This window comes from Lepus europaeus, chromosome 4 (assembly GCF_033115175.1).
Source record: "Lepus europaeus isolate LE1 chromosome 4, mLepTim1.pri, whole genome shotgun sequence".
NCBI lineage: Eukaryota > Metazoa > Chordata > Mammalia > Lagomorpha > Leporidae > Lepus > Lepus europaeus.
Window position 1 is genome coordinate 42,421,493 of NC_084830.1, and position 24,769 is coordinate 42,446,261.

Below are 24,769 nucleotides of genomic sequence, written 5' to 3' on the forward strand. Positions count from 1 at the left end.
GCCAGATGCCATCGGGGGATATCTAGGTGACCTAGGATTTAGCAGTGACTTTTTAGATATGACACTAAAGGAGCATCTGTGAAAGAAGGGATTGAGGAGTTGGGCTCCACTGAGGTTAAAATCTTCTACCCTATGAAAGATGCCATCAGGATAATGAAGAGATAAGCCATAGACTGGCCTATCTGAGGGGCTGGCACTGTGTGCAGCAGATGAAGCTGCCACTGCAGTGCCAGGGTCCCGTGTTGGAGCACAGGACCGTGTTGGTCCTGTGATCCAGCTCCCTGCTAATGTGTCTGGGAGTGGGGCCAGCTGGTGCAGCAAGTAAAGCCACTGCCCGTGACACCATGTGCCGGCTGCTCCACTTCCAATCCAGCTGCCTGCTAATGGCCTGGGGAAAGCTCACATGTTTAGGTCCCTGCTACCCACATGGGATACCTGATAAAGCTCTGGGCTCCTGCCTTTGGCCTGGCTCAGCCCTGGCCATTGCAGCCACTTGGGGAGTGAACCAGTGGATGAAAGACCTTTCTGTCTCTCCCTGTCTCTCTTTAACTTTTTCAAGTAAGTAAATATATATATGTGTGTGTGTGTGTGTATGTATGTATTTAAAAGCACCTGGGAAAGCAGCAGAAGATGGCCCAGGTACTTGAGCCCCTACCACCATGTGAACAACCCTGATGGAGTTCCTGGCTCCTTCATTCAGCCTGGCTCTGACCATTGTGGCTATTTGGGGAGTGAAAATTGGATGGATGATCTCTCTCTCTCTCTCTCTCTCTCTCTCTCTCTCTCAATTCTGCCTTTCAAATAAATAAAATATACTTTTTTAAAAAAAGACAAATCTGATAAAGGTGTCAGTTACCCAAAAATTACCAGGAATTCCTATAACTGAGCAATAAGAAAACAACTTCATAAAAAAAAAAAAAAATAGGCCAAATAGCTTAACAAGCATCTCACCAAAGAAGATTCACAGATGACAAAGGTGCTTCACATCATGTGTTACCAAGAAAATGCAAATTGAAACAGCAGTGCGGTACCACCACACATCTTTAGATTGGCTAGGATGTAGCATGTGGACAACACCAAATGCCACTAAGAATGGGAGTCACCAGGAATTATCCACTGCTGGTGGAGATGCAAAATGACATGGCCACTTAGGAGGACAGTTTGGCAGTCTTTGCACCACTGCTGAATTGGGGATTCGTTTCTAATGCTGGAACTTCAGTTGAAGCTGTACACCTACTGACCCTGCGCTCATGGGCCTGCACAGGCAAGGATTTTCGCACTGGTGAGAGGGGGAATCTTCCTGAGCCTGGGAATCAGAAACCAGCCAGAGAGAGTTAGGGATGGCCATGTAGACAGATTTCTTCCTGCCTTGTGTAGCCAGAGAGGAGCTAAAGGAGAGTTTGAGAGACATAACAGAGAAGTATTTCATGAAGGGTGAGGGTGTGGAAAAGGTGGAAGGTCCTGCAGTAGCTGTGAGTCAAAACCATGGCGGGTGGAACTAAGTTCCAAGTGTATACCGCCCGAGACCGGGCAGGGTGGTAAAGCAGAGGCAGAGACATTTGACAGGCTTTTCATGTGACAGGTTACATCAGGGAAGCCATCTAGTAAAGTATAATTAAAAATTAGCATTTGGTGGGACCAGCCTTGTGGCGAAGGGGTTAACCTGCTGCTTGTGCTGTCAGCGTCCCTTACAGGAGCGCTGGTTCGAGTCCCGGCTGCTTCACTTCCAATCCAGCTCCTTGCTAATGCACCTGGTAAGGCAGCTGAAGACGTCCCGAGTGCTTGGGCCCCTGTACCGCTTAGAAGACCTGGATGGGATTCCTGGTTCCTGGCTTCAGCCTGGCCCAGCCCTGGCTGTTGTGGCCATCTGGGGAGTGAACCACTGGATGGAAAATTGCTCTCTGTCTGTCCCTCTCTCTCTCTTATTCTCTGCCTTTCAAATAAATATTTTGTTAAAAAATTAAAATTTGGGCCAGAGGAAAGAAAAGAGAAGGTGTATTTTAAAAAGTGTATTAGATAAAAGTATTTTAGATTTATTTGGTTTAGTATCATTGAGGGAGACATACTAAAATATTGGTAGTAAATTTAATAGTTACTGAGCCTGAATTTCCCTTTAATTTCTTTTTCTGTCTGATTTTATACTAGTATAGAGTTTAAGATGCTAAAAATTCCATATTGCAGATCATTTTTCCAAATACAAAGCTTGTGAATTCCAAAAGTATAACTTGTTTCACTTATTTAAATATAAAAAAGCGTTCTATTGTTTCAAGTCTGTGAAGTCATTTCTGATAGCATTTTTTAAAAAAAGATTTATTTATTTTTATTTGAAAGGCAGAGTTACAGAGAGAGAGAGAGAAAAAGTCTTCCATCCACTGATTCACTCCCCAAATGGCCGCAACGGCCGGAACGGTGCCGATCCAAAGCCGGGAGCCAGAAGCTTCTTCCAGGTCTCCCACGTGGGTGCCGGGGCCCAAGCACTTGGGCCGTCTTCCACTGCTTTCCCAGACCATAGCAGAGAGCTAGATGGGGGAGCAGCCAGAAATGGAACTGGTACCCATATGCTTGCCAGCACTGCAGGAGGTGGCTTTAGCCGATACACCACAGCACTGGCCCCAGATAGCATTTTATTTATTTATTTGACAGATAGAGTTAGACAGTGAGAGAGAGAGAGACAGAGAGAAAGGTCTTCCTTCTGTTGGTTCACCCCCCAAATGGCCGCTACAGCTAGCGCTGCGCCAATCCAAAGCCAGGAGCCAGGTGCTTCTTCCAGGTCTCCCACATGGGTGCAGGGTCCCAAGCACTTGGGCCATCTTCTACTGCTATCCCAGGCCATAGCAGAAAGCTGGACTGGAAGAGGAGCAACTGGGACTAGAACCAGTGCCCATATGGGATGCTGGTGCCGCAGGCGGAGGTTAACCCAGTGCGCCACGACGCCGGCCCCCCAGATAGCATTTTAAATAATAATTTTTCTGTCATAATTATCTTTGGTTGACAATATAGTTCCCCTGAGCAAAACAGAAGTTCAAAGGAGCAGTTGTTCAAACTATTTTAAAAGAATTCTTAACAGTTCTCCAGTGTGCTGTGTTCCTGTCCACAGGTCATATATAAAAAAAAGCTTTAATGAAGACATTTACCATATTATTCTCAATCTCCTTATTTTTTTTTAATTTTTTTTTCTTGACAGGCAGAGTTAGACAGTGAGAGAGAGAGAGAGAGAGAAAGGTCTTCCTTTTCCGTTGGTTCACCCCCCAAATGGCCGCTATGGCTGGCGCACTGCACCGATCTGAAGCCAGGAGCCAGGTGCTTCCTTCTGGTCTCCCATGCGGGTGCAGGGCCCAAGCACTTGGGCCATCCTCCACTGCCTTCCCGGGCCACAGCAGAGAGCTGGACTGGAAGAGGAGCAACCGGGACAGATCCCGGCATCCATATGGGATGCAGGCGCCACAGGTGGAGGATAACCAAGTGAGCCGCGGCGCTGGCCTATCTCCTTATTTTTTATAGAGCAAAATAGCAAAAACCCTAAATATTTTTGAGAGATTGAGAATAAGAACCAGAAGGAAGATGAGGTCAAGGTTTGTTTTTGCTAAAACTAGCAAGCAACTTTAATTAACAGTGTTAATTTTTTTTTTTTAAGGAAAAACACCGTATATTGCAAAGGCATTTCCTGGAATATGGCCATTCTGGAAGCACCATATCACTATTAACATTTGAGATCCTAGGGCCAGTGCTGTGGGGTAGTGGGCTAAGCTGCTGTCTGCGGCACCAGCATCCCATTTGGGCGCCAATTCGAGTCCTGGCTGCTCCACTTCCAATCCAGCTCTCTGCTATGGCCTGGGAAAGTAGTGCAAGGTGGCCTAAGTGCTTGGGACCCTGCACCTGTGGGAGACCACAAGGATTTGTATAGCTTTGCAGGCCATCGGACCACATTGCAGAGAATTCACTGGGTCCTCTGCAGGGTTGTGTAGCCAAGGAAGGAGGGCCCTCGCCCACCTGTGTCGCTAGAATGATGTTTCACATGAAGGATGCAGTACACACCAGCACCCGTCAGCGCATAGCTTAGAGTGTGCACAGGGAGCAGTTACAGTAGAGCTGTGAAGAATGAGTACTTTATATTTCTGTTGCGAGTGGTGAATAGGACTAGGACCTTGGAGGTGAGGAGCAGCCCGTCTGCTTCCTCGTGTGCTTGTTTGTAAAACAATGAGCTTTAATATTTTCATGGAAAAAGTTGGTTTTTGTAATAACTCAGTTAATCTCGTGCCTTCAAACTCTTTGAAGTGATCCAGTTTAAACTTTGTAAACAATTTAGAAAATAAGGAATATTTTGGAAAAAAACTGGTATTTTGAACCAATGCTGAATAGGTGAACAAGAATTCTAATTAAGTAGCCCTTTATGTAAATTAAGTGCTGAGGTAAGTTTAAGTTTAGATATCTGGAATCATATTTATGCCATTAATTTTCTTGATAAACTTTTTTGAAATGAAACTTAAGTTCATCGCAATTCAGGATTTCCCACATATTCATAGTTAGAATAATTACTGTGAAATGAAATAAAGAGAAATTAAAATTTGGTCCTCTGTTTTTACACCTGTGCCAGACGCTGGACTTGAACTTGAAGTCTAGATAGGCCACGAGGTGGCACTGTTAGACCAAGCACCCATGGAAAGTGCTGTTGTTGCTAGGAAAAAAAAGTCACTTTAAAAAACAAATCACTTTATTTCAAAAGCGTGTGTATGAAAGGCTGCAGGACGACCCCTGCTTCCTTGGTGTCTTTATCAGGGAATCACTGAGTGTAAGATGGAAACTTCCTGGCAAGGAAGCCCCTGGAGACTTTGGAAACTGCTGAAAGACATCCAAAAACAAGTGTCCAAAGCACTGGTGAACAATTGATTTTGATTTCTTTTAAACCAATATCTTTAAATTGTAAGTAAGCTTTAATAATACAAATAAATAATCATTAAATAGTATAATATTGTTGGAAATATATCCAAAATCCTGTTTGGTATTTTTTTTATTTCATGATGGAGGAAGAAAAGCTTGGGTGTTTGCTGGTATCCCAGCCAGTAAGAAATACCGAGAATGATCAGGCCAGGAACTAGTCACTTCCGGTACGGCAGAAGATGTTTACAAATACTTTGTTGTTTTTATACACTTTGAAAAGTTTGTTGAGGTGATTACAAGGAGTTAAGTCAGAATATGTGTTCTAGACTATCTTCTGTGAAGTAAGAAACACATCCAGATATTTATTCTTTTGCAGTTTAAAAAATTTCACTTTGAATTTGGAGATCATAATGTGTAAGCTAGGTCAGTGTCTCTCCTAATTTAATCTTCCATGTAATTTATTATACAAGAAAAGAGTCTTAGGGGATAAATTTGATTTTCTCACTCATAAAATGAGGGTAATGACAGTACTTGCCTTAGAGGGTTTCTGTGAGGAGTAAGTTATTACAGGAAAACGCTTCAGCGGTGTCTGGAGTCTGAAAACTTGACAGCTGTCGCACATGTTACTGAGCGGCTAAGAGCAGACCTGCAGACAAGAAATCCTCTTTGTCCTTCTTGGTGAGCTTGGTGGTACCCTAAGACCTTCTCCTGAGTCATCTGGGTTAGCCTGGTTTTAATTGGTACACGAGCTTAAATGCAATGACCCCGACTTTCCGGAAGGGTTGTTCCCTGTTTCACATTTACACATTCCAGGTTAACCTCATCTTTGCCGTGTTAATGAAGTTTTAATTTTGATGTAATTGCTAGCTGGGTATTGAAGAAATGAAAGTGAAGAATTCTAAGGGTGGGCATTTGGCCTGGCAGCTGAGACACTGGTTACCCCCACCTTCCCCACCAGAAGACTTGGATTTGATAACCCAGCCCCTGTTCCTGTCTCCAGCTTCCTGCTCACTCACACCCTGGGTGGCAGTGGGTGGGGCCCTGCTACCCACCAGGGACACCTGTATTGAGTTTCTGGCTCCCAGCTTTGGCCCAGCCCAGTCTCAGCCATCGTGGACATTTGGGTAGGAAATCTTGCTTTCTGTCTCATAGAGAAATAGACTGATAGACAAAAAATTTTTAGACACAGCCAAATTAAACAAATACCACAGAATGTGAATTCTCTACAAATTGAGATATAAAGTAAAAATCTATCTGTGTTGGATCCAGATCTTCCTAAAAACTACTCTTTTTCACCTAATATTATGGAAGTAAAAGTCAGAAGGGTCTACTTAAAAACTTTGTCCCGCCAGAGGTTTTCGTAGTACAGGGATACCCTGCAAGGGCGGTACTCTCAATTCCCCTTTTATTTCGTTGCTGCCCTGCTTTCTGAAGAACCCTAAGTAAAATTCACAATTTACATTTGTTTCAGTTAGGAAAGATGATTCAAAGGTTAAAATGGCATCCTAGCCATGTAATCATTGGGAATTTACTACCTCAGCCCTTCTAAAAAATATGTTTAAAAGAATCTTAAATCTGGCTCAGTTTAAGTTGAATTGTAAACCAGAATCTTGGAAGTTTTATAGTGAGCAAAAATGACATCGCATCAAGATTGCAGCAAAACTGTTCACCCATGAGGAAATGGGACCCGTTCCATAGCCCTATGTTACAGTCGGCTTCATCCATGTCAGCTATTTCAGGTACACTGCTGAAGATCCCATTCTAATAGTCAGAATCTAGCCAAAAATAGTTTTTAAAATTCCCCCTAGATTGTCTACATTTTGATTGGCTTAAAATGTCAGTGAGTTTGAATTTATGTAATAGGAAAAATATAGGACACATTCATTTTAATGTGCTAAGGAATTCGGTAAAAAAAAACTGTGGTACATATGTGTGAAGAAGGCATACTCTACAACCGTTGAAAATCGTTATATAACGCTGGTAACTTGGAAGGGTGTTTGCGGTGTAGTAGATAAGAAAGCTTAGCATTGATATATATGGTATGGATTAAATATAGCATTTATTATGGGGGGAGAAAGCTAGAGGTACATAGCACCAAAATATTACTAATAGTTAATTGTAGTTGGTGGGATTATTTATAATTTTATTTTCTTCTTTTGTTCATCTTTATCTTCTTTTTTAAAAATTTATTTATTTGAAAGAGTTACAGGGGTGGGGGAGAGACAGAGACAGATCTTCCATCTGCTGGTTCATTCCCAAATGGCCACAACAACCAAGGCTAGGCCAGGCTGAAGCCAGGAGCCAGGAGCCAGGAGTTTCATCCGGCATCTCACATTGGTGTGGGGGCCCAAGCACTTGGACCATCTTCCACTGCTTTCCCTGGCCATTAGCAGGAGCTGGATCGGAAGTGGAGCAGCCAGGACACAAACCTGCACCCAAATGGAAGGCTGACATTGCAGGCAGAGGCTTTACCTGCTATGCCACAATGCTGGCCCCCATTTATTTTCTAAAACTTTTTTCAAAGCACTGGAGAAATATAAGAAAAAGTATTACTTTTAAAATCCTGTGACAGTGCACTTAGTTGAGTGTACGTTCAGGAAAGAATTATTGGATTCTCCTGTGTCTAGACTTCCAGAGACATTAACATGCTGGCACCGTGCAGTCTGCAGGGGCAGGCAGGACCGTTGTCTGAGCCGTTTCTCCTGACTGTCTCGGGACCTGTATGGAAGCTGAGGGCTCACTAGGAATACTACAGACCTCAGCCACGTACAGCAGGGTGACCTCACTGAGCCTCTGCCTCTGCTGAAGACCAGCAGGCTGAAAAAATGTATTATTAGGGCCAGTGCTGTGGCATAGAAGGTTAAGCCTCCGCCTACAGTGCCTGCATCCCATGCGGGCACCTGTTCGAGTCTTGGCTGCTGCATTTCCCATCCAGCTCCCTGCTATGGCTTGGGAAAGCAGTGGAAGATGGCCTAAGTGCTTGGGCCCCTCTACCCACATGGGAGACCTGGAAGAAGCTTCTGGCTCCTGGCTTCAGCTTGTGCTGCCCAGCCATTGCTGCCACTGGGGAGTGAACCAGATGGAAGATCTCTCTCTCTCCCCCCTCTCCTTCTCTCTGTAACTCTGCCTTTCAAATATTTTTTGAAAAGTGTTATTAATGTTTGGGAAAGATCTTCAGTTGTTGTTAATGTTCTTTCTCACAGCTAGATTCCTTTTGTTCTCGGCCTTTTTCCTTGCCCAACATTTGAGCATGTGTTCAGAGCTTAGGTTTTAGAGCAGTAATTCCAAAATACTGGCAGTTAACAGTTAATGACTTAATTGGAAGTTCGTGCTTTTGGTTCTTTGAGATTATTTTGTGTCTTGCAACTGTATGCTTTTAGATGGATAAGAATAACCAAATGAGGTCTAGAGAATCCAGATTTAGAGGTTCCATTTACTGTGCATCATTCATTTTCTTGGTTTAGTGTGTCTTTGACAGTGGAGAGTATAGGCAACAAAGATTTGACAGAGTATCTCCCCTTGCATTTTGCTCAAGTGTATGGTGCATTGCTGTCTGACCAGAATTGCTACGTAGCCATAGAGTAGTCAGTCCATTTGAACCAAGAATATAGCACTTAGTCTTACCTTTCACAATCACCTTTCACAATGAAAAACAATACATCACGGGGCTGGTGTAGTGCTGCAGCAGGTTAAGCTGCTACTTGTGGCGCCAGCATCCCGTATCTGAGAGTCAGTGCAGGTCCTGGCTGCTGCACTTCCAATCCAGCTCCCTGCTAATAAGCCTGGGGAAGCAGCTGAATATGGCCCACATGCTGGGGCCCCTGCTATCCAGGTGGGAGACCCAGATGGAGTTCCAGGCTCCTGGCTTCATCCTGTCTCAGCCCCAGCTGCTGTGGTCATTTAGGGAGTAAACCAGAAGATGAAGATCTCTCTTTGGCTCTTTCTGTGTCTCTGCCTCTCAAATAAATAATTCTTCAAAAATAGTAATTATTGGTTATTGATATTAGATATAGAAAACTAATTTAAAATTATAAGTACAGTATATAATGTTTTTTTAAGATTTATTTATTTATTTGAAAGGCAAATTGATAGGGTGGGGAGGGGGTAGAGAGCTCTTCTATCTGCTGATTCACTCCCCAAATGGCCACAATGGCCAGGGCTGGGCCAGGCTGAAGCCAGGAGTCTGGGACTTTATCAGGGTCTCCCACATGTGTGGCAAGGGCCCAAGTACCATCTTCTGCCACCTTCCCGAACTAGTGCTAGATGTGGGATGCTGGTGCCATACGCGGTGGCTGAACCCCGCTGTGCCATGGTGCCACCCTCTCTCCATTTGTATTAGTTCTTAACCATCAAGAATGCTATTTTGATAGAGTGACCTAAGTTTGAGGATGCAGAGTTGAGATACAAATGTAGAAGAATATGAGAACTTTCCATCAAGTCAGCAATAAAAGCTGCCCCCAAACCCTCGTGTGTCTGGGTTGAGACAGTCAGCTTGGTGTTAGAAGCGCTCGCTGCGGAGATCTCAGTGGCTGCTTCATCCCAGAGAGTGACGACCCCTCCCCGTGGAGAGTCTCGGGCAGTGCCGCAGGGCATGCCGTGAATGGTGAGTGAGGACTTTGGATGGTAGGCTGCGGCGGCGCCCTGAGCTCTGAGCCCCAGAGGTGTGTTTTCAACAGTCCCAGTGAGTCAGCCTCCGAGCCACTCCGTGGACGCTCCACTGCAGACGCTGTCTTTCAGGAGGCAGCTGGGGCGTGGCTGTACCCACGACGGACTGTGCACTCCGTGGACATGCCACTGCAGACGCTGTCTCTCAGGAGGCAGGCGCTGCTGAGCCGCCAGCGTGCCAGCTGGGGCGTGGCTGTACCCACGACGGACTGTGCACTCCGTGGACACGCCACTGCAGACGCTGTCTCTCAGGAGGCAGGCGCTGCTAAGCCGCCAGCGTGCCAGCTGGGGCGTGGCTGTACCCACGACGGACTGTGCACTCCGTGGACACGCCACTGCAGACGCTGTCTCTCAGGAGGCAGGCGCTGCTGAGCCGCCAGCGTGCCAGCTGGGGCATGGCTGTACCCACAACGGACTGTGCACTCCGTGGACACGCCACTGCAGACGCTGTCTCTCAGGGGGCAGGCGCTGCTGAGCCGCCAGCCTGCCAGCTGGGGCGTGGCTGCACCCACGATGGACTGTGCGAGCCCTGGGCCCCGTGGGTTTTTCCCTCCTCCAGGAACCAGTTCTTTCTCTTTCCAGAAAGTCTTCCCCGCCCACTAGGTGTCACCCCACTGCCAGGAATGGCTCTGTTAACCAGGGCAAGCCGTGCTTTATTCAGGCTCTGTTGAGAACAGCAGGGGACGGGGCTCAACCTGGGAAGGGTGAGAATTGTTACTTACTGGGTGCCTGTTACAGGGATAGTACGCAGGTGAGCTGGGGCACAGACCCAGGGGGTGCAGCTGCAGACGCATGCTGGGTGCAGTAGCCACACCCTCCTGAGGGCTGTCAGCAGTGGGAAAGTCACCTCCCCTGGGGGGGGTGGTCCATCTCTATCACATCTCCTCCCCACCTCTAACAGCAGCCTTCACTGGGGAGGGGACCCAGCCCCCTGTTGAGTCTTGACAGCTACTGGTTCACTGCTCGCATTCCTACTGGTGCGTCTCACTCTGCTTGTGGAATGGTTCTCATTAAACAGTCACTTTGGTGGATTCCAGGGTGTCTGCTGGTCCCTTTCCAAACGCCTGGCCCTACAAGCTCTTCCATGAATAACCTGACACCACACGATGACTCCAGAGGTGGTCGTGCGTGCTTTTCGGCACGGGGGATAGTAGGCCCCTTCAAGCTCAGTCTTCTACTCAGACTCTTCGGAAAACTCAGCCATCCACTCCTGACCATTTGTCCCAGAAAAACGAGCACTTAAACTCACATGAAAATCTGCACACAAAACCCGGAGACAGCCAGGTGTCCTTTAGTAGGTGAACTGTTCCATACTGTGGAACGTTGCTCAGCAATAAAAAGGACAGATTATGCTACCCATGACCACCTGGGTGGGTCTCCAAAGAATTCTGGTGAGTAAAAAAAGCCAATCCCAAAAGGTTCCATTTATGCAACAATGTTGAAGTGACAGAATTGCAGACATGGAAGAGAAAGTAGTGGATTCTGGGGATAAAAGGTGGGGTTGGAGGGAAGTGGGCGTGGCTGTAAAAGGGTAACATACGAGTGCTCCTTCTGGCTGTGGTGATCGTCGGTATCTTGATGTCAGTATTCTGGTCGTGATGTTGACCTTAGTTCTGCAAGAAGTTTCCACTGGGGGCAGCTGGGTGAAGGGTACACAGGATCTCTGTGTATTATTTCCTACCAGTACATGGGAATCTGCAACTATCTCCAGTTTAACTTAAAAAATCTTGGGGTAGACATTTGGTAAGTGGTTAGGATGCCGCTTGGAACACTCACATCCCATACTGGAGAACCTGGGTTCAAGTCCCAGCTCTGCTTCCAGTTCCAACTTCCTGCTGATGCACACCCACGAGGCAGCAGGTAATGGCTCAAGTAGTTGTACTTCCTGGGAAGTACGTTAGCCAGCAGGTGATGGCTCGAGTGGTTGGGTCCCTCTGGGAAGGAGCCAAGAGGGCACACAGGGTACTTGTGGGCTCTGCCTGTGCACAGAGGTGTGGCCTGAGCAGGCCCCAGCGAAATCAGGCAGGGGCAGCACCGCGGATCTGGAGGGGCAGGCCCTGTGGAAAGGACCGCGGCTTGACTTTCCTGCATGCGGAAAAGGAGGGGACAGTCTCAGATTTAAATACCAGCATCCGAGATAGATTAGAAATAGTCTTTCTTAACTGTACCCTATGTGGTTTAAATAGAAGTCTTGGCTGCTTTTACTTCGTCCCCCGTTATGAATAGTATTTCATTTCTAAAAAGTGCTTCTGTGGACTAGTCTGGAATCTAGCCTCCATTCATAATGTGAAAACTATGCGTTCTGAATTCCAAACAGTGAGTGAGTTTCAGAGTCCGGTCTGTGCTCCGCGGATGGCACGCAGTTGATCCTTCCCCTTTGGTCTTTGTGCCCGTGCCATGCTGGCCCGCGAGCAGCTCCTCAGGGAGCCCCTCTGCTCGTCCGCCCGCCGCCGCAGCGCTTGCGGGTGCCCGACTGGGCCTCACCCACGGGTGCCCTGCAGAGCATCTGTGGTCCCCGGCCTGTCTCAACTCCATAGAGCGACAGGTTCTTCTTCACGCCCCCCTCCCCGCCCCCTGTTGGCACTGCGCTTCCTGCCAGCCCGTTGCTGGGTGTTTTCGCGAAGGCTTCTGAAGAACTCAGAGAAACTGCTGGGCGGGCGACCGCTGGAGGAGAGATCTAATCTCAAGGCTGACGGAGTGTTCTCTGCCGTGGGCTTCCTCGCCGCGCGTGAGACCTCCAGTGCACTGTGGTTTGCAGATTCAGTGCTTGATCAGGATGAAGAACGTCGTCTGTCGCCCGGCTCGTTAGATGTGAGGGTAAGGTCAGCAGTTTCTCAAGGACACAGAGTGGCTGACAGAAACACTGCACTGCTTCTCACCTGAAAAACAGACAGACAGGCCCGTGTTCGCCCTGAGCCCGCAGTCAGAGACCGGCCTGCAAACCACAGGCACTCGTAGCTGTGTGTGAATCCTATCTGTTCTTGCAGAATTTAGCCAAACACACTGTCTCTTGAAAAGCGCTTGATAGCTGGTATGTTCTCCGTGAAAAGGTTTGCGAGAGCTTTGTCTTTGTCATGAGCCAAGCCAGCAACTTCTGTAGGAGAAATGGGGAGGTTGCCCTCAACCAAGCAGTCGTGGTTATTCCAGCGTGTAGATCCTCCTCAGTGAGTTAGGTTTGTGATCGTTGTGTAACAGCCTAATCTGCAGTTTATTTTTGCCATGAGCTCTGTAACCCGTAATCGTAAGCAGATTTTTCCCTTATTTGGAATCATCCTTAACAGCTCCTCAGCCTCCGCAGCCGCTGGCTCTGAAGCTGTGCTCAGTGTGTCTTCTGTTACCGGCCAGTGGCCCCCTGCTGCCTGCCACTGCCTGGACTCAGCCCTGTCATTTCTCGCCTAGGCTGTGACACTGCCTGCTGATGCGCCCCCTGCCTCCCGGCTCGCCCCTCTGTGCAGCCGTCCATCTGATGACTTGTGAGACCGTGCTACGTCCTTGGCGTACAGTCCTTCGGTGCCTCTCACTGACAGTCAAGTGTACGGAGATGGAATAAAGTCCATTAACAGCCCCGTGCCCCTGCTTCCCACCGAGGCCCATGGCAGCCTCATAGTGCGGCGAAAACAGCCAAGGGTACAGGGACAGCAGCTCTGCTGAGAAGCCAGGCCGAGAGGACCAGGGGCCGGGAGCTGAGCAGACTCTGCAGACACGCCTTCCTGAACCCCCTGGAGGTCAGACGCCAGAGTGCCTGGTCAGGCGTCCGGTTTCAGCCGTGTTCCCGAGAAGCAGACTTCCCTGATGAGCTGTGCGGGCCCACCCAGCTGTGACCATGCGTCTGCATTCCCAGGGAGAGGGAGCCATCCCTCAAACTGCGTCAGTCTCTGCCCTTCTCTTTGCCTGTCTTCTTTCTTTCCAACTTCCTAATAAAGTTTGTTTTGGCAAATTTTAACTTGTTCTTTAATGAACCAAGGAGAAGAGAGAGGTCCAGTTGTTTGCCCTGTGGTAAAGCAGCGTGTTCTGAGAGTTCAGGCATGCCGGTGGGCCAGGCTGTATCAGCGAGAGGTGCGGGCAGACTGGCGAGCCTGCTTAGTCGGAGACAGGAGGCCTCATGGTGACACAGCTGAGGCTGCTGCTCATGTCCTGCCTCTGTCTTCCCAGGCATAACTACCTTTCCTCATTGCTCATCTTCAGACTTCATCTCTCACGTCTTGGCAAAACCACATAATGAGATAGCCACAAGGCACGGCACAATAGGATTAATATTATAAAAAGAAGGATAATCTGAATTGGCTTCTTAATATTTCCAAGTTTTAAATTCAGTTTGTTACTTTGGCTTTCCTCTTTCTATGAGCACTTGAAATTTAGGCTGCAAACACAGTGTTCTGGCAGGTCCGTACTGACAGCAAGTTGTTTGATTTTTTTCCATGCAGGTAGTTCTGTTTACCATGCAGAATAGCTGAAGAACAAGGAGAAGCAAATATATGGAAAGGAATGACTTTGTGTTAAACAGGAATTCCTGTGAGCAGTAGCATTCATATAAATGTAATTTTTTGAAGATTAAAGAACAGATTATGTGTCTTCTGACAGTTCTGTAAACTTATCTAAGCAGTGATAACCTGTTTTAAAATTTATCCTATTACTTTATTTCAAAGGCAGAGAGAGAGAGAGCGAGATCTTCAGCCTGCTGGTCCACAACACGTGGGCATCTCAGGCAGGGACATAACCACAGCCCCAGATGCCCACCCCTACCTAAAAATATCTGATCGTTTGACATGGTGAAAACCAAGAGAGAGCTTTACAGTAAATTTACTTGCAATTTTGACTTAGCAGATGTGATGAAAATAAAACACTTCAATGGAAAATAAAATATATGAAACTATCTGGGTTTGGTAACATCATTTATTAGAGGCAGGAGGCCAAGAAGGATAAGAAATTGTGCTTTTGTAAGTGCTGTACTCTCCGGGCTTAGCTTGGCTTCCTCAGCTCTCACTCACCTCCTGTTTCATTACAGGCATAGTCCATCTGCCACATCAGAACAATGTCCTACGTTTTTGTTAATGATTCTTCTCAGACGAATGTACCTTTGCTACAAGCGTGTATTGACGGAGACTTCAATTATTCCAAGAGGCTTCTGGAAAGTGGCTTTGACCCAAATATCCGTGACAGCAGGGGCCGAACGGGCCTGCACCTCGCAGCAGCCCGGGGCAACGTGGACATCTGCCAGTTGTTGCACAAATTCGGTGCTGACCTTCTGGCCACAGATTACCAAGGAAACACAGCGCTGCACCTCTGTGGCCATGTGGATACCATCCAGTTCTTAGTTTCCAATGGACTCAAAATTGATATTTGGTAAGTCCTCTGTGGTTCCCATCAGTCCCTCAACTGTTGTCTCATCTCAGAGTCCATTGACTGTGTTTCCTCACTGATCGGTTTGTACTGACAAGCTCCAAAAGGCATTGAAGATGGTGAAACCTTGTCAGACAGGTGAACACAGCACTGATTTTAGGTATAAGTTTTTCTGTGAAGACAGTGGCCGGTTTCTGCTCATTAAAAGTGTAGTGTAAGGCTCAGGTTTGTTAGAACCCCATGGGCGGGACTGTGTTGGCTATGTCAACTCACTTAGCCTCCAGAATGAGTACTCTTGTGGGAGGTGTTACCTTCCCTTGACAGAGGAGTTAGTCCACACAAGAAGAGTTAAATAATATCACAAAGCTCACACAGCTTGTAGGTGACAGACTGGAATTTGAAACTGGTTCCAGGACTCCAAAGCCTGCGTGCCTTCTGTCACATAATATAGCAGCTTCATAACCCTCTGGGGTCCAGAGTCCTTTTTAGACTGGACAATCTGAGGAAGTCATGGGGTTTTGTTTGTTTGTTTGTGTTGCCGATACGCAGTCCTTGAGTGGGAAAGGTTCAGGTCATCTCTAAAACTGAGCTCGGCCTCTCAGTTACCGCTCTATGCCGTCCTCATTTATTGTAGCGCTGCAGTGGCCCTGGATCCGATAAGACGATATAGCTGCACGGCAGACGTCTGGAATGCTCCAAATTACAGGGCCAACATGGGGCCCAAGTTTCACATTTTTGAAGCATTCACATTTTGAATTTTAGCATCAGGTCTACTCCACCAGTAAAGTGTATGCAAATGTCCCAAAAGCCGAGGCAGCTCTGTCCCCAGCATTTCAGAGAAGGGGTCCTCAGCCTGTGAATGGTTCTGTTGCCACAGGACAACAGCATTCAGTGTGATTTGGGTTCTCTTCTGTGATTCGTGTTAAATAGCAGCGAACCAAAGAGGCTTCTTTGGTTCTTTCTTTTTTTTTTTTTCTTTCTTTTTTACATTCTTGGCCTTTGTTTACATATACTTTCCCATAAAATATAAATGTCAGATAAGAGTGAATCCAGAACTGGACTTTCCAATTAATCTGAGAAGGTGCTCTTCTGTTTATTGTCGTTTGTCCACTCTTTTACCTGCATATTCTCTTTTTCCTTTTCCTTGGAAGGAAAAAAAAGTTAATGAAAAATTCAACTTCTGGCTTGGACTTTGGCTCTGCTTTGTGTTTTACTCTGAGGTAGCAGGCCCGTCCCTGTTTTGCTGAGACCTATACTAACAGGTACTAACAATATGGTGGAACTGCTATCATGGCCTCTCTATTTTTACTTTTGTTTTAGCAACCACCAAGGTGCTACTCCCTTAGTGCTGGCAAAGCGCAGGGGAGTGAATAAAGATGTCATCCGATTGCTGGAGTCTTTGGAAGAACAAGAAGTGAAAGGATTTAACAGGGGAACACACTCAAAACTGGAGACCATGCAAACCGCGGAGAGCGAAAGGTACCTGAGACGGAATGTTAAGGAGCACGCCGCTTGTCCCGGCCGGGTCCTCTGTGCTGGCCCTGTGAACTTTGTGCTCGTTTGCTCTCAAGGGCCGGTTTCTGATGGCCTTTGAACTTGATAGAAAGGTCCTTATGGCTTCAGAGCACACTTGAGAGATCACAGCTGAGAAGCTGTTAGCAGAAATACTGCGTCCCCACATCCACGTAGTGTTCTATCAGCCACCGGCTGTGTGGGTTTCAGAGCTGAGTCTGAGGGAGGGAAACGGGAGATAGAGAATTTTAAGTACAGACCACAGGAAGGAAGGAGTTTCAAAAAAATGAATCGAATGCAAGTAAGACTGGAAACTTGGACAATACAGAAATGACCAGAAAGGTAGTCTCAAGTGCTGAGAAACAGGATTAGCACAGACTGTTGGTAACATAGAGGAAAGTGACTTTCCCACGGGTTGGACCGGAAGGAATTTGGGCTCCTGTGAGTAACTGAGGCTAAGATGTCAGGGCTGACAGGGTCTGAAGTCCTTTATCCATTTTCGTCCAGGAGCGCTGGGGAACACAGTTCAGGCAATTCTGAAAAGGTGGCAGGCCATCTTTTCTCGCGGCCTCCACGGCTCAACAGGTGATGTCAATAGGCCAGACTAGTTTTACGCACTGGGCTTGGTTGACTGCCGTGGAGCTTCAGCCTTCCAGATTATACACGTGGGGCAAAAGGCTGCTATCATCTCTTCCCGAAGCGTCAGGTGGCAGTTGAGTAGAACAAACAGGGGCCTGCATCAGGTGACGACCCAGTAGCTGACTGATCCGCACGTGAATTCAGGATCACGTAGACTGTTGAGGATCCTCGTTGGGATCCTTGTTTTTGTGAGCTCCAAATCCACTTCTTTTCATTGCTCTTGTTGCATTTGATTGCTTTGTACCGTGGTTGCTTCTCTCCTCCTTTGTATGCTGGCTGGTGTGCTCCTTGGGTGCCATGAATTGTACTTTTGAGGACAGGCCTATTTGTTTGGATACTTTGAAGCATTATTCCTGTCCTAAAGAAATCTAGAATTTTATTGCTAAAATGTTGCTTGCTTCTCATGAGTGATCACTGACAGCCGGCAGAGAAATAAAATGAGCAGGAAGTCAGAGATGCACTTGCAAGCCCTCCTTCCTCATGGTGTACTTGGGATCGACAGGATGCCCGTAAGCATTTTAGTAATATTGAACTGTTACAAATAACTTCATGTTTCTCTAAAATAAATTGACATTTATTTTCATTTTTCTATAAAATGGAAAGTAATACTAAATTACATTAAGCTTTACCATGAAAAATGTTCAAGAGTATATTTTTTCTTGCTCTATTTATTTATTTTTTATTTTTTAAAAAGATTTATTTGAGGGGCCGGCGCTATGGTGCAGTGGGTGAAAGCCCAGCCTGTAGTGCCAGCATCCCATGTGGGTGCCGGTTCGAATACCGACTGCTCTTCTTCTGACCCAGCTTTCTGCTGTGGCCTGAGAAAGCAGTAGAAGATGGCCCAAGTCCTTGGGCCCCTGCACCCACGTGAGTGACCTGGAGAAGGCTCCTGGCTCCTAGCTTCGGATCAGCTCAGCTCTGGCTGTTGCAATCATTTGGGGAGTGAACCAGCGGTTGGAAAAGCTCTTTCTCTCTATCTACTCTCTCTGTAACTCTTTCAAATAAATACAATGAATATTTTTTTTAAAAAGATTTATTTGAAATTCAGAGATATATATATAGAGATCCTGTCCACTGGTTCATTCCCCAAATGGTTGCAATGGGTTGGTCCAGACCAAAGCCAGGAGCCAGGAGCTTCTTCCTGGTCTCCCACGTGGATGCGGAGGCCCAAGCACTCGGACTGTCTTCCAGTGCTTTCTCAGGCACATTAGCAGGAAGCTGGATGGGAAGTAAAGCAGCTAGGACTCAAACTGTGCCAAACGGGATGCTGGCATTGCAGGCAGCGGCTTTACCCACCATGCTGGCCCCCCTTATTTTATTCATAACCAGTTTCTCAGCACTTCTTTATCAGAAACACATTTTTGGCTTTGTTTTTTAGTCACTTATTAACTTAGAAGTCATAAGTTGTTTAAGGAGCTCAGTAGGAAATATTGATTCCTGTTTCTTGGCATTTCGCGTCTGGGTGAAAATGCAGATTATTTACAGCATTATATAAAACCACTTCTTCAAAAATTAAATTATTAATATTTTTATTACCTAGTTACCCTATCTTATGCCTGTCATGAGGCATAAGGTAGGAACTTACTTCACCACAAGTTCACTATCTTGGTAGAAATGCCGTACTTGAAAATTTAATTTAAAAGTTTAACAGCAGTGCCATTAAGAAAATGCAGATTAAAGCCAATGAAGTACCAGCTCACAGCGCCCAGTGTGGCTTTAATCGAAAAGGCAGACCATGACAGCTGTTATGGAGAACATGGAGAAATTAAGAACCCTCAGATATTGCTGGTGGGTATAGAAAGTCATTCACCCATGGTGGAAAACAGGCTGGCAGTTTCTCTAAAAGTTACACATAGAGTTACTATCTGACCCAGCAGTTCCATTTGAAGGTGTATACCAAAGGAAATTGAAACCATACGTCCATATAGAAACTTAGACAGGCACGTTCATAGTAGCCATATTCATAGAAGCCAAAACACGGAAACCACCTGAAAATCCAGCTGAGGAGTGAATGAATGAACAGAGTATCATCTCGCCGCCCAGTGGGCTGTTACTGTGCCACAAAAAGGAATAAAATAATGGTACATGCCTCCATAAGGATGAATTCTGAAAACATGTGACTTGGGAGAAGCCTGGCACAAGGGCCACGTGCTATATGGTTCCATTTATGTAACATGTCCAGAATGGGCAAATCCAAAGAGCCAGAAGTTCGGTGGTTACCTGGAACAGAGGGGCAGGGCAGTGAGGAGTGACTGCTGCAGGCAGAGTTTCTTACTTAGGAGATGAAAGTGTAGAGGAGTTCGGTAGTGGAGACGGTTGTACAAGTTTGTGAAAATGCTAAAACCTACTGAATTATAGGTTTTTTCTTAATTTATTTGAGAGGTAGAGTTACAGACAGTGAGAGGGAGAGACAGAGAGGTCTTCCTTCCGCTGGTTCACTCCCCAAATGGCCACAGTGGCCGGAGCTGTACCTATCCAAAGCTAGGAGCCAGGAACTTCTGGGTCTCCCATGGGAGTGCAGGGGCCCACACACTTGGGCCATCTTCTACTGCTTTCCCAGGCCATAGCAGAGAGCTAGATTGGAAGTGGAGCAGCCAGGACTAGAACCGGTGCCCATATGGGATGCCAGTGCTGCAGGTGGAGGATTAACCTACTGCACTACAGCAGGCGAATTACATTTTTAAAAGATAAATTGTGTGGTATATGGACTATATCTCAATTAAAAAGTAGGAAAGCATTTAAAGGGATTGGCTAGTATATTACTTTCCTGGAGCAGACCATAAAGCAGTTTCAAATGTTTATACTCTTAAGATTTTCCATTTCCCTTAGGATTCCTTGAGATACAGCATAACATCTATCAGCCTTGCAAAGGCCTTTAAATCAAATTGATGAAAACTATTTCCCCACTCCTTTATATTTTCTGAAGTTTAAGTTCTTTCTTTTACTTTGTAGAAATGGAATAACACAATATAGGGGAAATATGTGTTTTAAAAATGAAGGAAAAGATTATCCACACTCACACCATTTTGCTGGAATCGGAAAGTAGAAAGCTTTTCCATTGGTGAAAGGCTCTTTAGAAATTGCTGATTGGCAGAGCTTCATGAGCTTCCAGAGCAGGGGTGGGGACCTTTTTTCTGCCAAGGGCCATTTGGGTATTTATAGCATCATTCATGGGCCATACAACATTATCAACCAAAAAATTAGCCTGCTGGGACCCAGCATTGTGGCATGGTGAATTAATCTGCTGCCTGCAATGCTGACATGTAGTATGGACACCTGTTTGAGGCCCGGCTGCTCCACTTCCAAACCAGTTCCCGGCTAATGCACCTGAGAAAGCAGCAGCAGATGGCCCTAGTGCTTGGGCCCCTGCACCCACGTGAGAGACCCAGATGGAGTTCTGGGCTCCTGGCATCGGTCTGGCCCAGCCCTGACTGTTGTGGGCACTTGGGGAGTGAACTAACAGATGGAAGATCTCTCTCTCTCTCCCTCTTTCTCTGTAACTCTGCCTTTCAAATAAAATAAATAAATATTCTTTAAAAATCAGCCTGCTACGGATTTACTGAATTTCAAGTCCTGCCAGTGGTTGCCTTGGCAGGGCCTGGCCAATGGGCCAGATGTTCCCCAGCTCTGTCATGGGATGTGCATTGAGTTCTCATGTTGAGTCTGGTGCCTTTGAGTATGAGGGCTTGTCAGGTTAAGACCAGGGGTCAGACAGCCTCTTCTGAACTTGTGTCTGTCTGTGAGTTAGGCCTTCTCCAAGTTCTGATCTTAGTTTCGAGCTTATTGAATTTTTTAAAGTTTCTGTATTATAAATTCCCACTGAAAAAAATCTTCTCTTAGGAAATAAACATCTGTTAATATGAAAAATATTCTTTTTGAATGTCAAACAGACCAGCCCATGAGTGAGTCAGCCTCCATGGTTCAGAGGAGCCCTGGACGCTGAGAAAGGCCACAGGACCTTTGGGTCAAGAAGTAAATAAAGTTGTAAGTCATAAAAACTGCCAGTTCCTATGTGGTTCATAGAGAACAAGATGCTAAGATGTTTTATGCTGCTTTCACTGTTCTGTGCGGATGGTTGGGAGAAGGGAAGAGAAGGGGTTTAGGAGGAGCAGTAGTGGCCTTTTGTAGCCAATAGATGCTCAAGACATATGATTATGGTCATTGTGGTTTTAATCTAAATGACACCCTGTTCCTGGGCCTGCCTGATGTGACATGACTGCGAGTACTAATCCCCAGAGCTTTCCATTCATCACAGTGTAGCCTGCTCAAGTCAGATATCCTGTTTTTTTCTCTTTGTGGTGGTTGTATTTCTCATTGCTATAGTTTTGAAAACCAGAATCAGTGTTTTTGTAGTATTTGTACTACATTGCTTTCACCTACACTCAGCCTTTATGCAGAAGAGAAATAAATGTATTCTGTCTTGTCCTACAAGATAGAACGAAAGCCAGTAGAAGGAAATTAAGAATTTCAGGGCTGGCGCCGTGGCTCACTAGGCTAACCCTCAGCCTGTGGTGCCAGTACTCCGGGTTCTAGTCCCGGTTGGAGCGCCAGATTCTGTCCTGGTTGCTCCTCTTCCAGGCCAGCTCTCTGCTGTGGCCTGGGAAGGTAGTGGAGGATGGCCCAAGTGCTTGGGCCCTGCACCTGCATGGGAGACCAGAAGGAAGCACCTGGTTCCTGGCTTCAGATCGGCACAGCATGCTGGCCGTAGCAGTCATTTGGAGGGTGAACCAACGGAAAAGGAAGACCTTTCTGTCTCTCTCTCTCTCACTGTCTAATTGCCTGTCCAAAAAAAAAATTTTTTTTCAGTGAGTAGGCCAGCCCACATGAGCCATAGACTGAGGAATAAGCTGCCCTTGTCCAAGGCTTACAGTTAAAGCAGGGAGACAGGTCTGATCATTGCAGTAAATTAATAAAAATTCCCACTTGCCTCCAAGATTCACACCAGTTTTACCCATCTTTACCTATTTTTGTTAACCTGCAATCTCCAGTTTCAGATCTTCATTTTGACTCCTCTAAATTTAAAATAGCCAAAGTACGTTTGGGCTTAATGTCTTGATGGAACAACTCATTTTGCCTGTTTGAAGTCCAGCTGCTAAGCCACAGGTGTAGTCGCTGCAGTGTACCAGCTTACGTCTGGTGAGTGTCCAGACACAAGGGATCTGTAGGTCAGTACAGAAGTGTGCAGAGAATGTGTAAGTCAGCTTTCTCCTTGCCAGTGCTGTGTTCTAAGGTTGGTCTTTTCCACATTTACAGTCCCGTTGTTTTTTCGCTTTTGAACTGGGTGGAGTGTGCTGTTTCATGCCCCTCTCTTTTTCCTCCTTTCCTAGTGCCATGGAAAGCCATTCTCTCCTCAGTCCCAACCTACAGCAAGGCGAAGGAGTCCTGTCCAGCTTTCGCACCACATGGCAGGAGTTTGTAGAGGACCTGGGCTTCTGGAGGGTGCTGCTGTTGATCTTTGTCATTGCCTTGCTGTCTCTGGGCATTGCCTACTATGTGAGTGGGGTGCTGCCGTTTGTGGAGAACCAGCCTGAACTGGTACACTAAGGCGCTCGAGGGAGACGGGAGGCAAGCACGTGTGTGGTCTCAGTTTCTCAGAGTTCTTAGTGCAAGGCAGTGAGGGCTGTACATCTTTCCTTTTGCATCCTCCCCCGTTGTAATCCTTGTAGAAGAACGATGTGTTCATGTAACCTACCTGCATACCATACTCAAATACCCTGATCCCAGCACTACCTCTGACTCGACCTGGCATCTAAGGACATACCTGCACATAGCCTTGTCTGAGGAGAGCTTGGATGTGACCAGAGAATGGAAGGTAAAGGAAGAGTGGAGGACGACCTTGGGCTGGGAGCTTCCCCCGAGAGAGGGCCAGCTGAAGTGTGGAGAAAGACGAGGGCTCTCACGTGACTACTTTTTCTTGGAGGCTTTGATTTTGATTGTGTTTATTTGTGCGATGTTTTCCCTTTTCTCTTTCTGTTTACTTTCTCTGGGGATGGAGAGGGAGTGAAACATTTCAGATTAAAACTTGAAGTGTTTTTTTCAAGTCCTGTACAGCTAATTAGTATTGTTAGAATCTGGCTGGTTTATTTTAATATTTTCAAGACTAGCCACAAGCCAAATAGAACTTCAGAAAATGAGCTGTGTTTTCTTCAAAAATGATTGATTTGGTGTTATATTTATTCATTTTGGGGATAATTGTGATTGTTTTGTAAACTGCTCTGCTTGTTAATATCTGAGGAAGAAAAGCTTGAGGGAGTCATTTTGATATCTTTTTTAGTTTCCCTTCGTGCTTGTTTTAAAGGTATCTTGCTCATCAAAACCAGTCAGAACCACCTCCCCTTTTGTTAACTGAAGAGTTAGCAGGGGAAAATAATTCTGATTTTGAACTGCCACTATAATTATATTGTGTTACTACAGTAAAAAAAAAAAAAAATTCAGTGCTCTAAGCTAGCTGTGTTGTAACTGTTCCATGTGCAGCCCTGTTGGGAGGCCCTGTCGGTTAGCAGTGCCTTCCGTCTCAGTAATTCTCTGCTGATGAGAATGAGTTAATGGTGCTGAGCCATATGGCACTGGGGGTCGTAGACGCTCTGTGCAGTCACGTCGTGTACAGGGAGAATCTGGCTCCCAGCCTGGGCGCAGGTCTCAGCAGTGAGCTTGGAGACCTCTTTTGTTCGAGGTTCTGTAGAATGTGAATCATAGTCTTGGGTTATTAGGGGAAACACATGAAAGCTTGATCGTTGCTCCTTGAATCAGGAAATTGTAATCAAAGAATTAATGGTTTTATTTTTTAAGACAGAGGCACCTAAGCTACTGCTAAGTGAGCTGTAGCTAGAATTAGAGGTTATGTTTAGAATAGAATTGGTATTTCTGTGATTCTTTTGCTTCTTGATATTTTCTCTTTTATATTTGTGTATCTGATATGAAGGCTTTTTCTTTCGTGCGGCTTTATTCTCTGTTAAAGAGCTGTAGCCTCAGGATCAGCCTGCCGCCGTATGTTGCTTTTAGGCTCAATATAACAAGAGCAAAAACAGCTGGCTTTAGAATGGAGAACACTAGAACTCAGATGCTGCGAGTTCAGAGTGAAAGCTTTGGGATTCGCATGACTCTTTTGTTTCTTTTTAATAAATCTAAGCAGATATGCACAGCTGGTGAATTATGTAAACGTATTACTTTTTTATGATTAATGTTTCCTTTTAAGTGCTGATTTCCTTGAAGTCTGTTCTCTGCATTCATCTTTCAATAATACAACCAATAAATGTATTTATGAATCCCTCAATCACAATTCATTTTCTTAGTGTGTCGTGGTTTTTCTTTTGATTTGGGGATTTTGTGATGGATCAAAATAGGTTGTTTAAAAAAAACGAAGCTTTTTTCCAAACCTGTTGTAATGGGTATATTGACTTTTCCTACATGTTTGCCTTGAAAGTGCTCTGAAGCAAATTTGGGTGACAATAACTACTATGATCCAGCAGCTCGCAGTTACGCAGGTCACTTGGCACGCCTCATCTCATTTCATCCTGGCCCTCCCTTGGGCCCTGCACGGCCCCATTTCATAAGATGAGAAAACTGACGCAGGGAAGGTGAAGTAACTCCCCCAAGGTCAGACAGCTGGGTCGTGGGGGAGCAGCAGTCCCGATCCAGCCTGGGTCCCAATTGTGTAAGCCTGCTTTTTCCTGCTGCCCTCTGTCTGGCGGGAATCTGGCAGTGGGACCGTGTTTATCCAGAGCCTGGCCCGCTG

General features: G+C 46.1%; 1 protein-coding gene across 6 annotated transcripts in view; it reads left to right on the plus strand.

Annotated features, from left to right (window-relative positions):
* Nucleotides 1–24,317, plus strand: part of ANKRD46 (ankyrin repeat domain 46) — a 37,388-nt gene extending 13,071 nt beyond the window's left edge. For 4 of the 6 annotated variants that reach the window (XM_062188172.1, XM_062188173.1, XM_062188171.1 and 1 more), the window contains 3 exons: nucleotides 14,549–14,886; nucleotides 16,204–16,362; nucleotides 22,362–24,317. In XM_062188172.1, coding sequence (XP_062044156.1) covers nucleotides 14,576–14,886; nucleotides 16,204–16,362; nucleotides 22,362–22,578 — 687 coding nt within the window. In that variant the 5' untranslated portion in view covers nucleotides 14,549–14,575 and the 3' untranslated portion in view covers nucleotides 22,579–24,317. Of the gene's footprint in view, nucleotides 1–10,580; nucleotides 10,935–12,942; nucleotides 13,411–14,548; nucleotides 14,887–16,203; nucleotides 16,363–22,361 lie in introns of all 6 variants that reach the window. The other 2 variants (XM_062188175.1, XM_062188174.1) reach the window with 2 other exon arrangements.
* The last annotated feature ends 452 nt before the right edge of the window (nucleotides 24,318–24,769 follow it).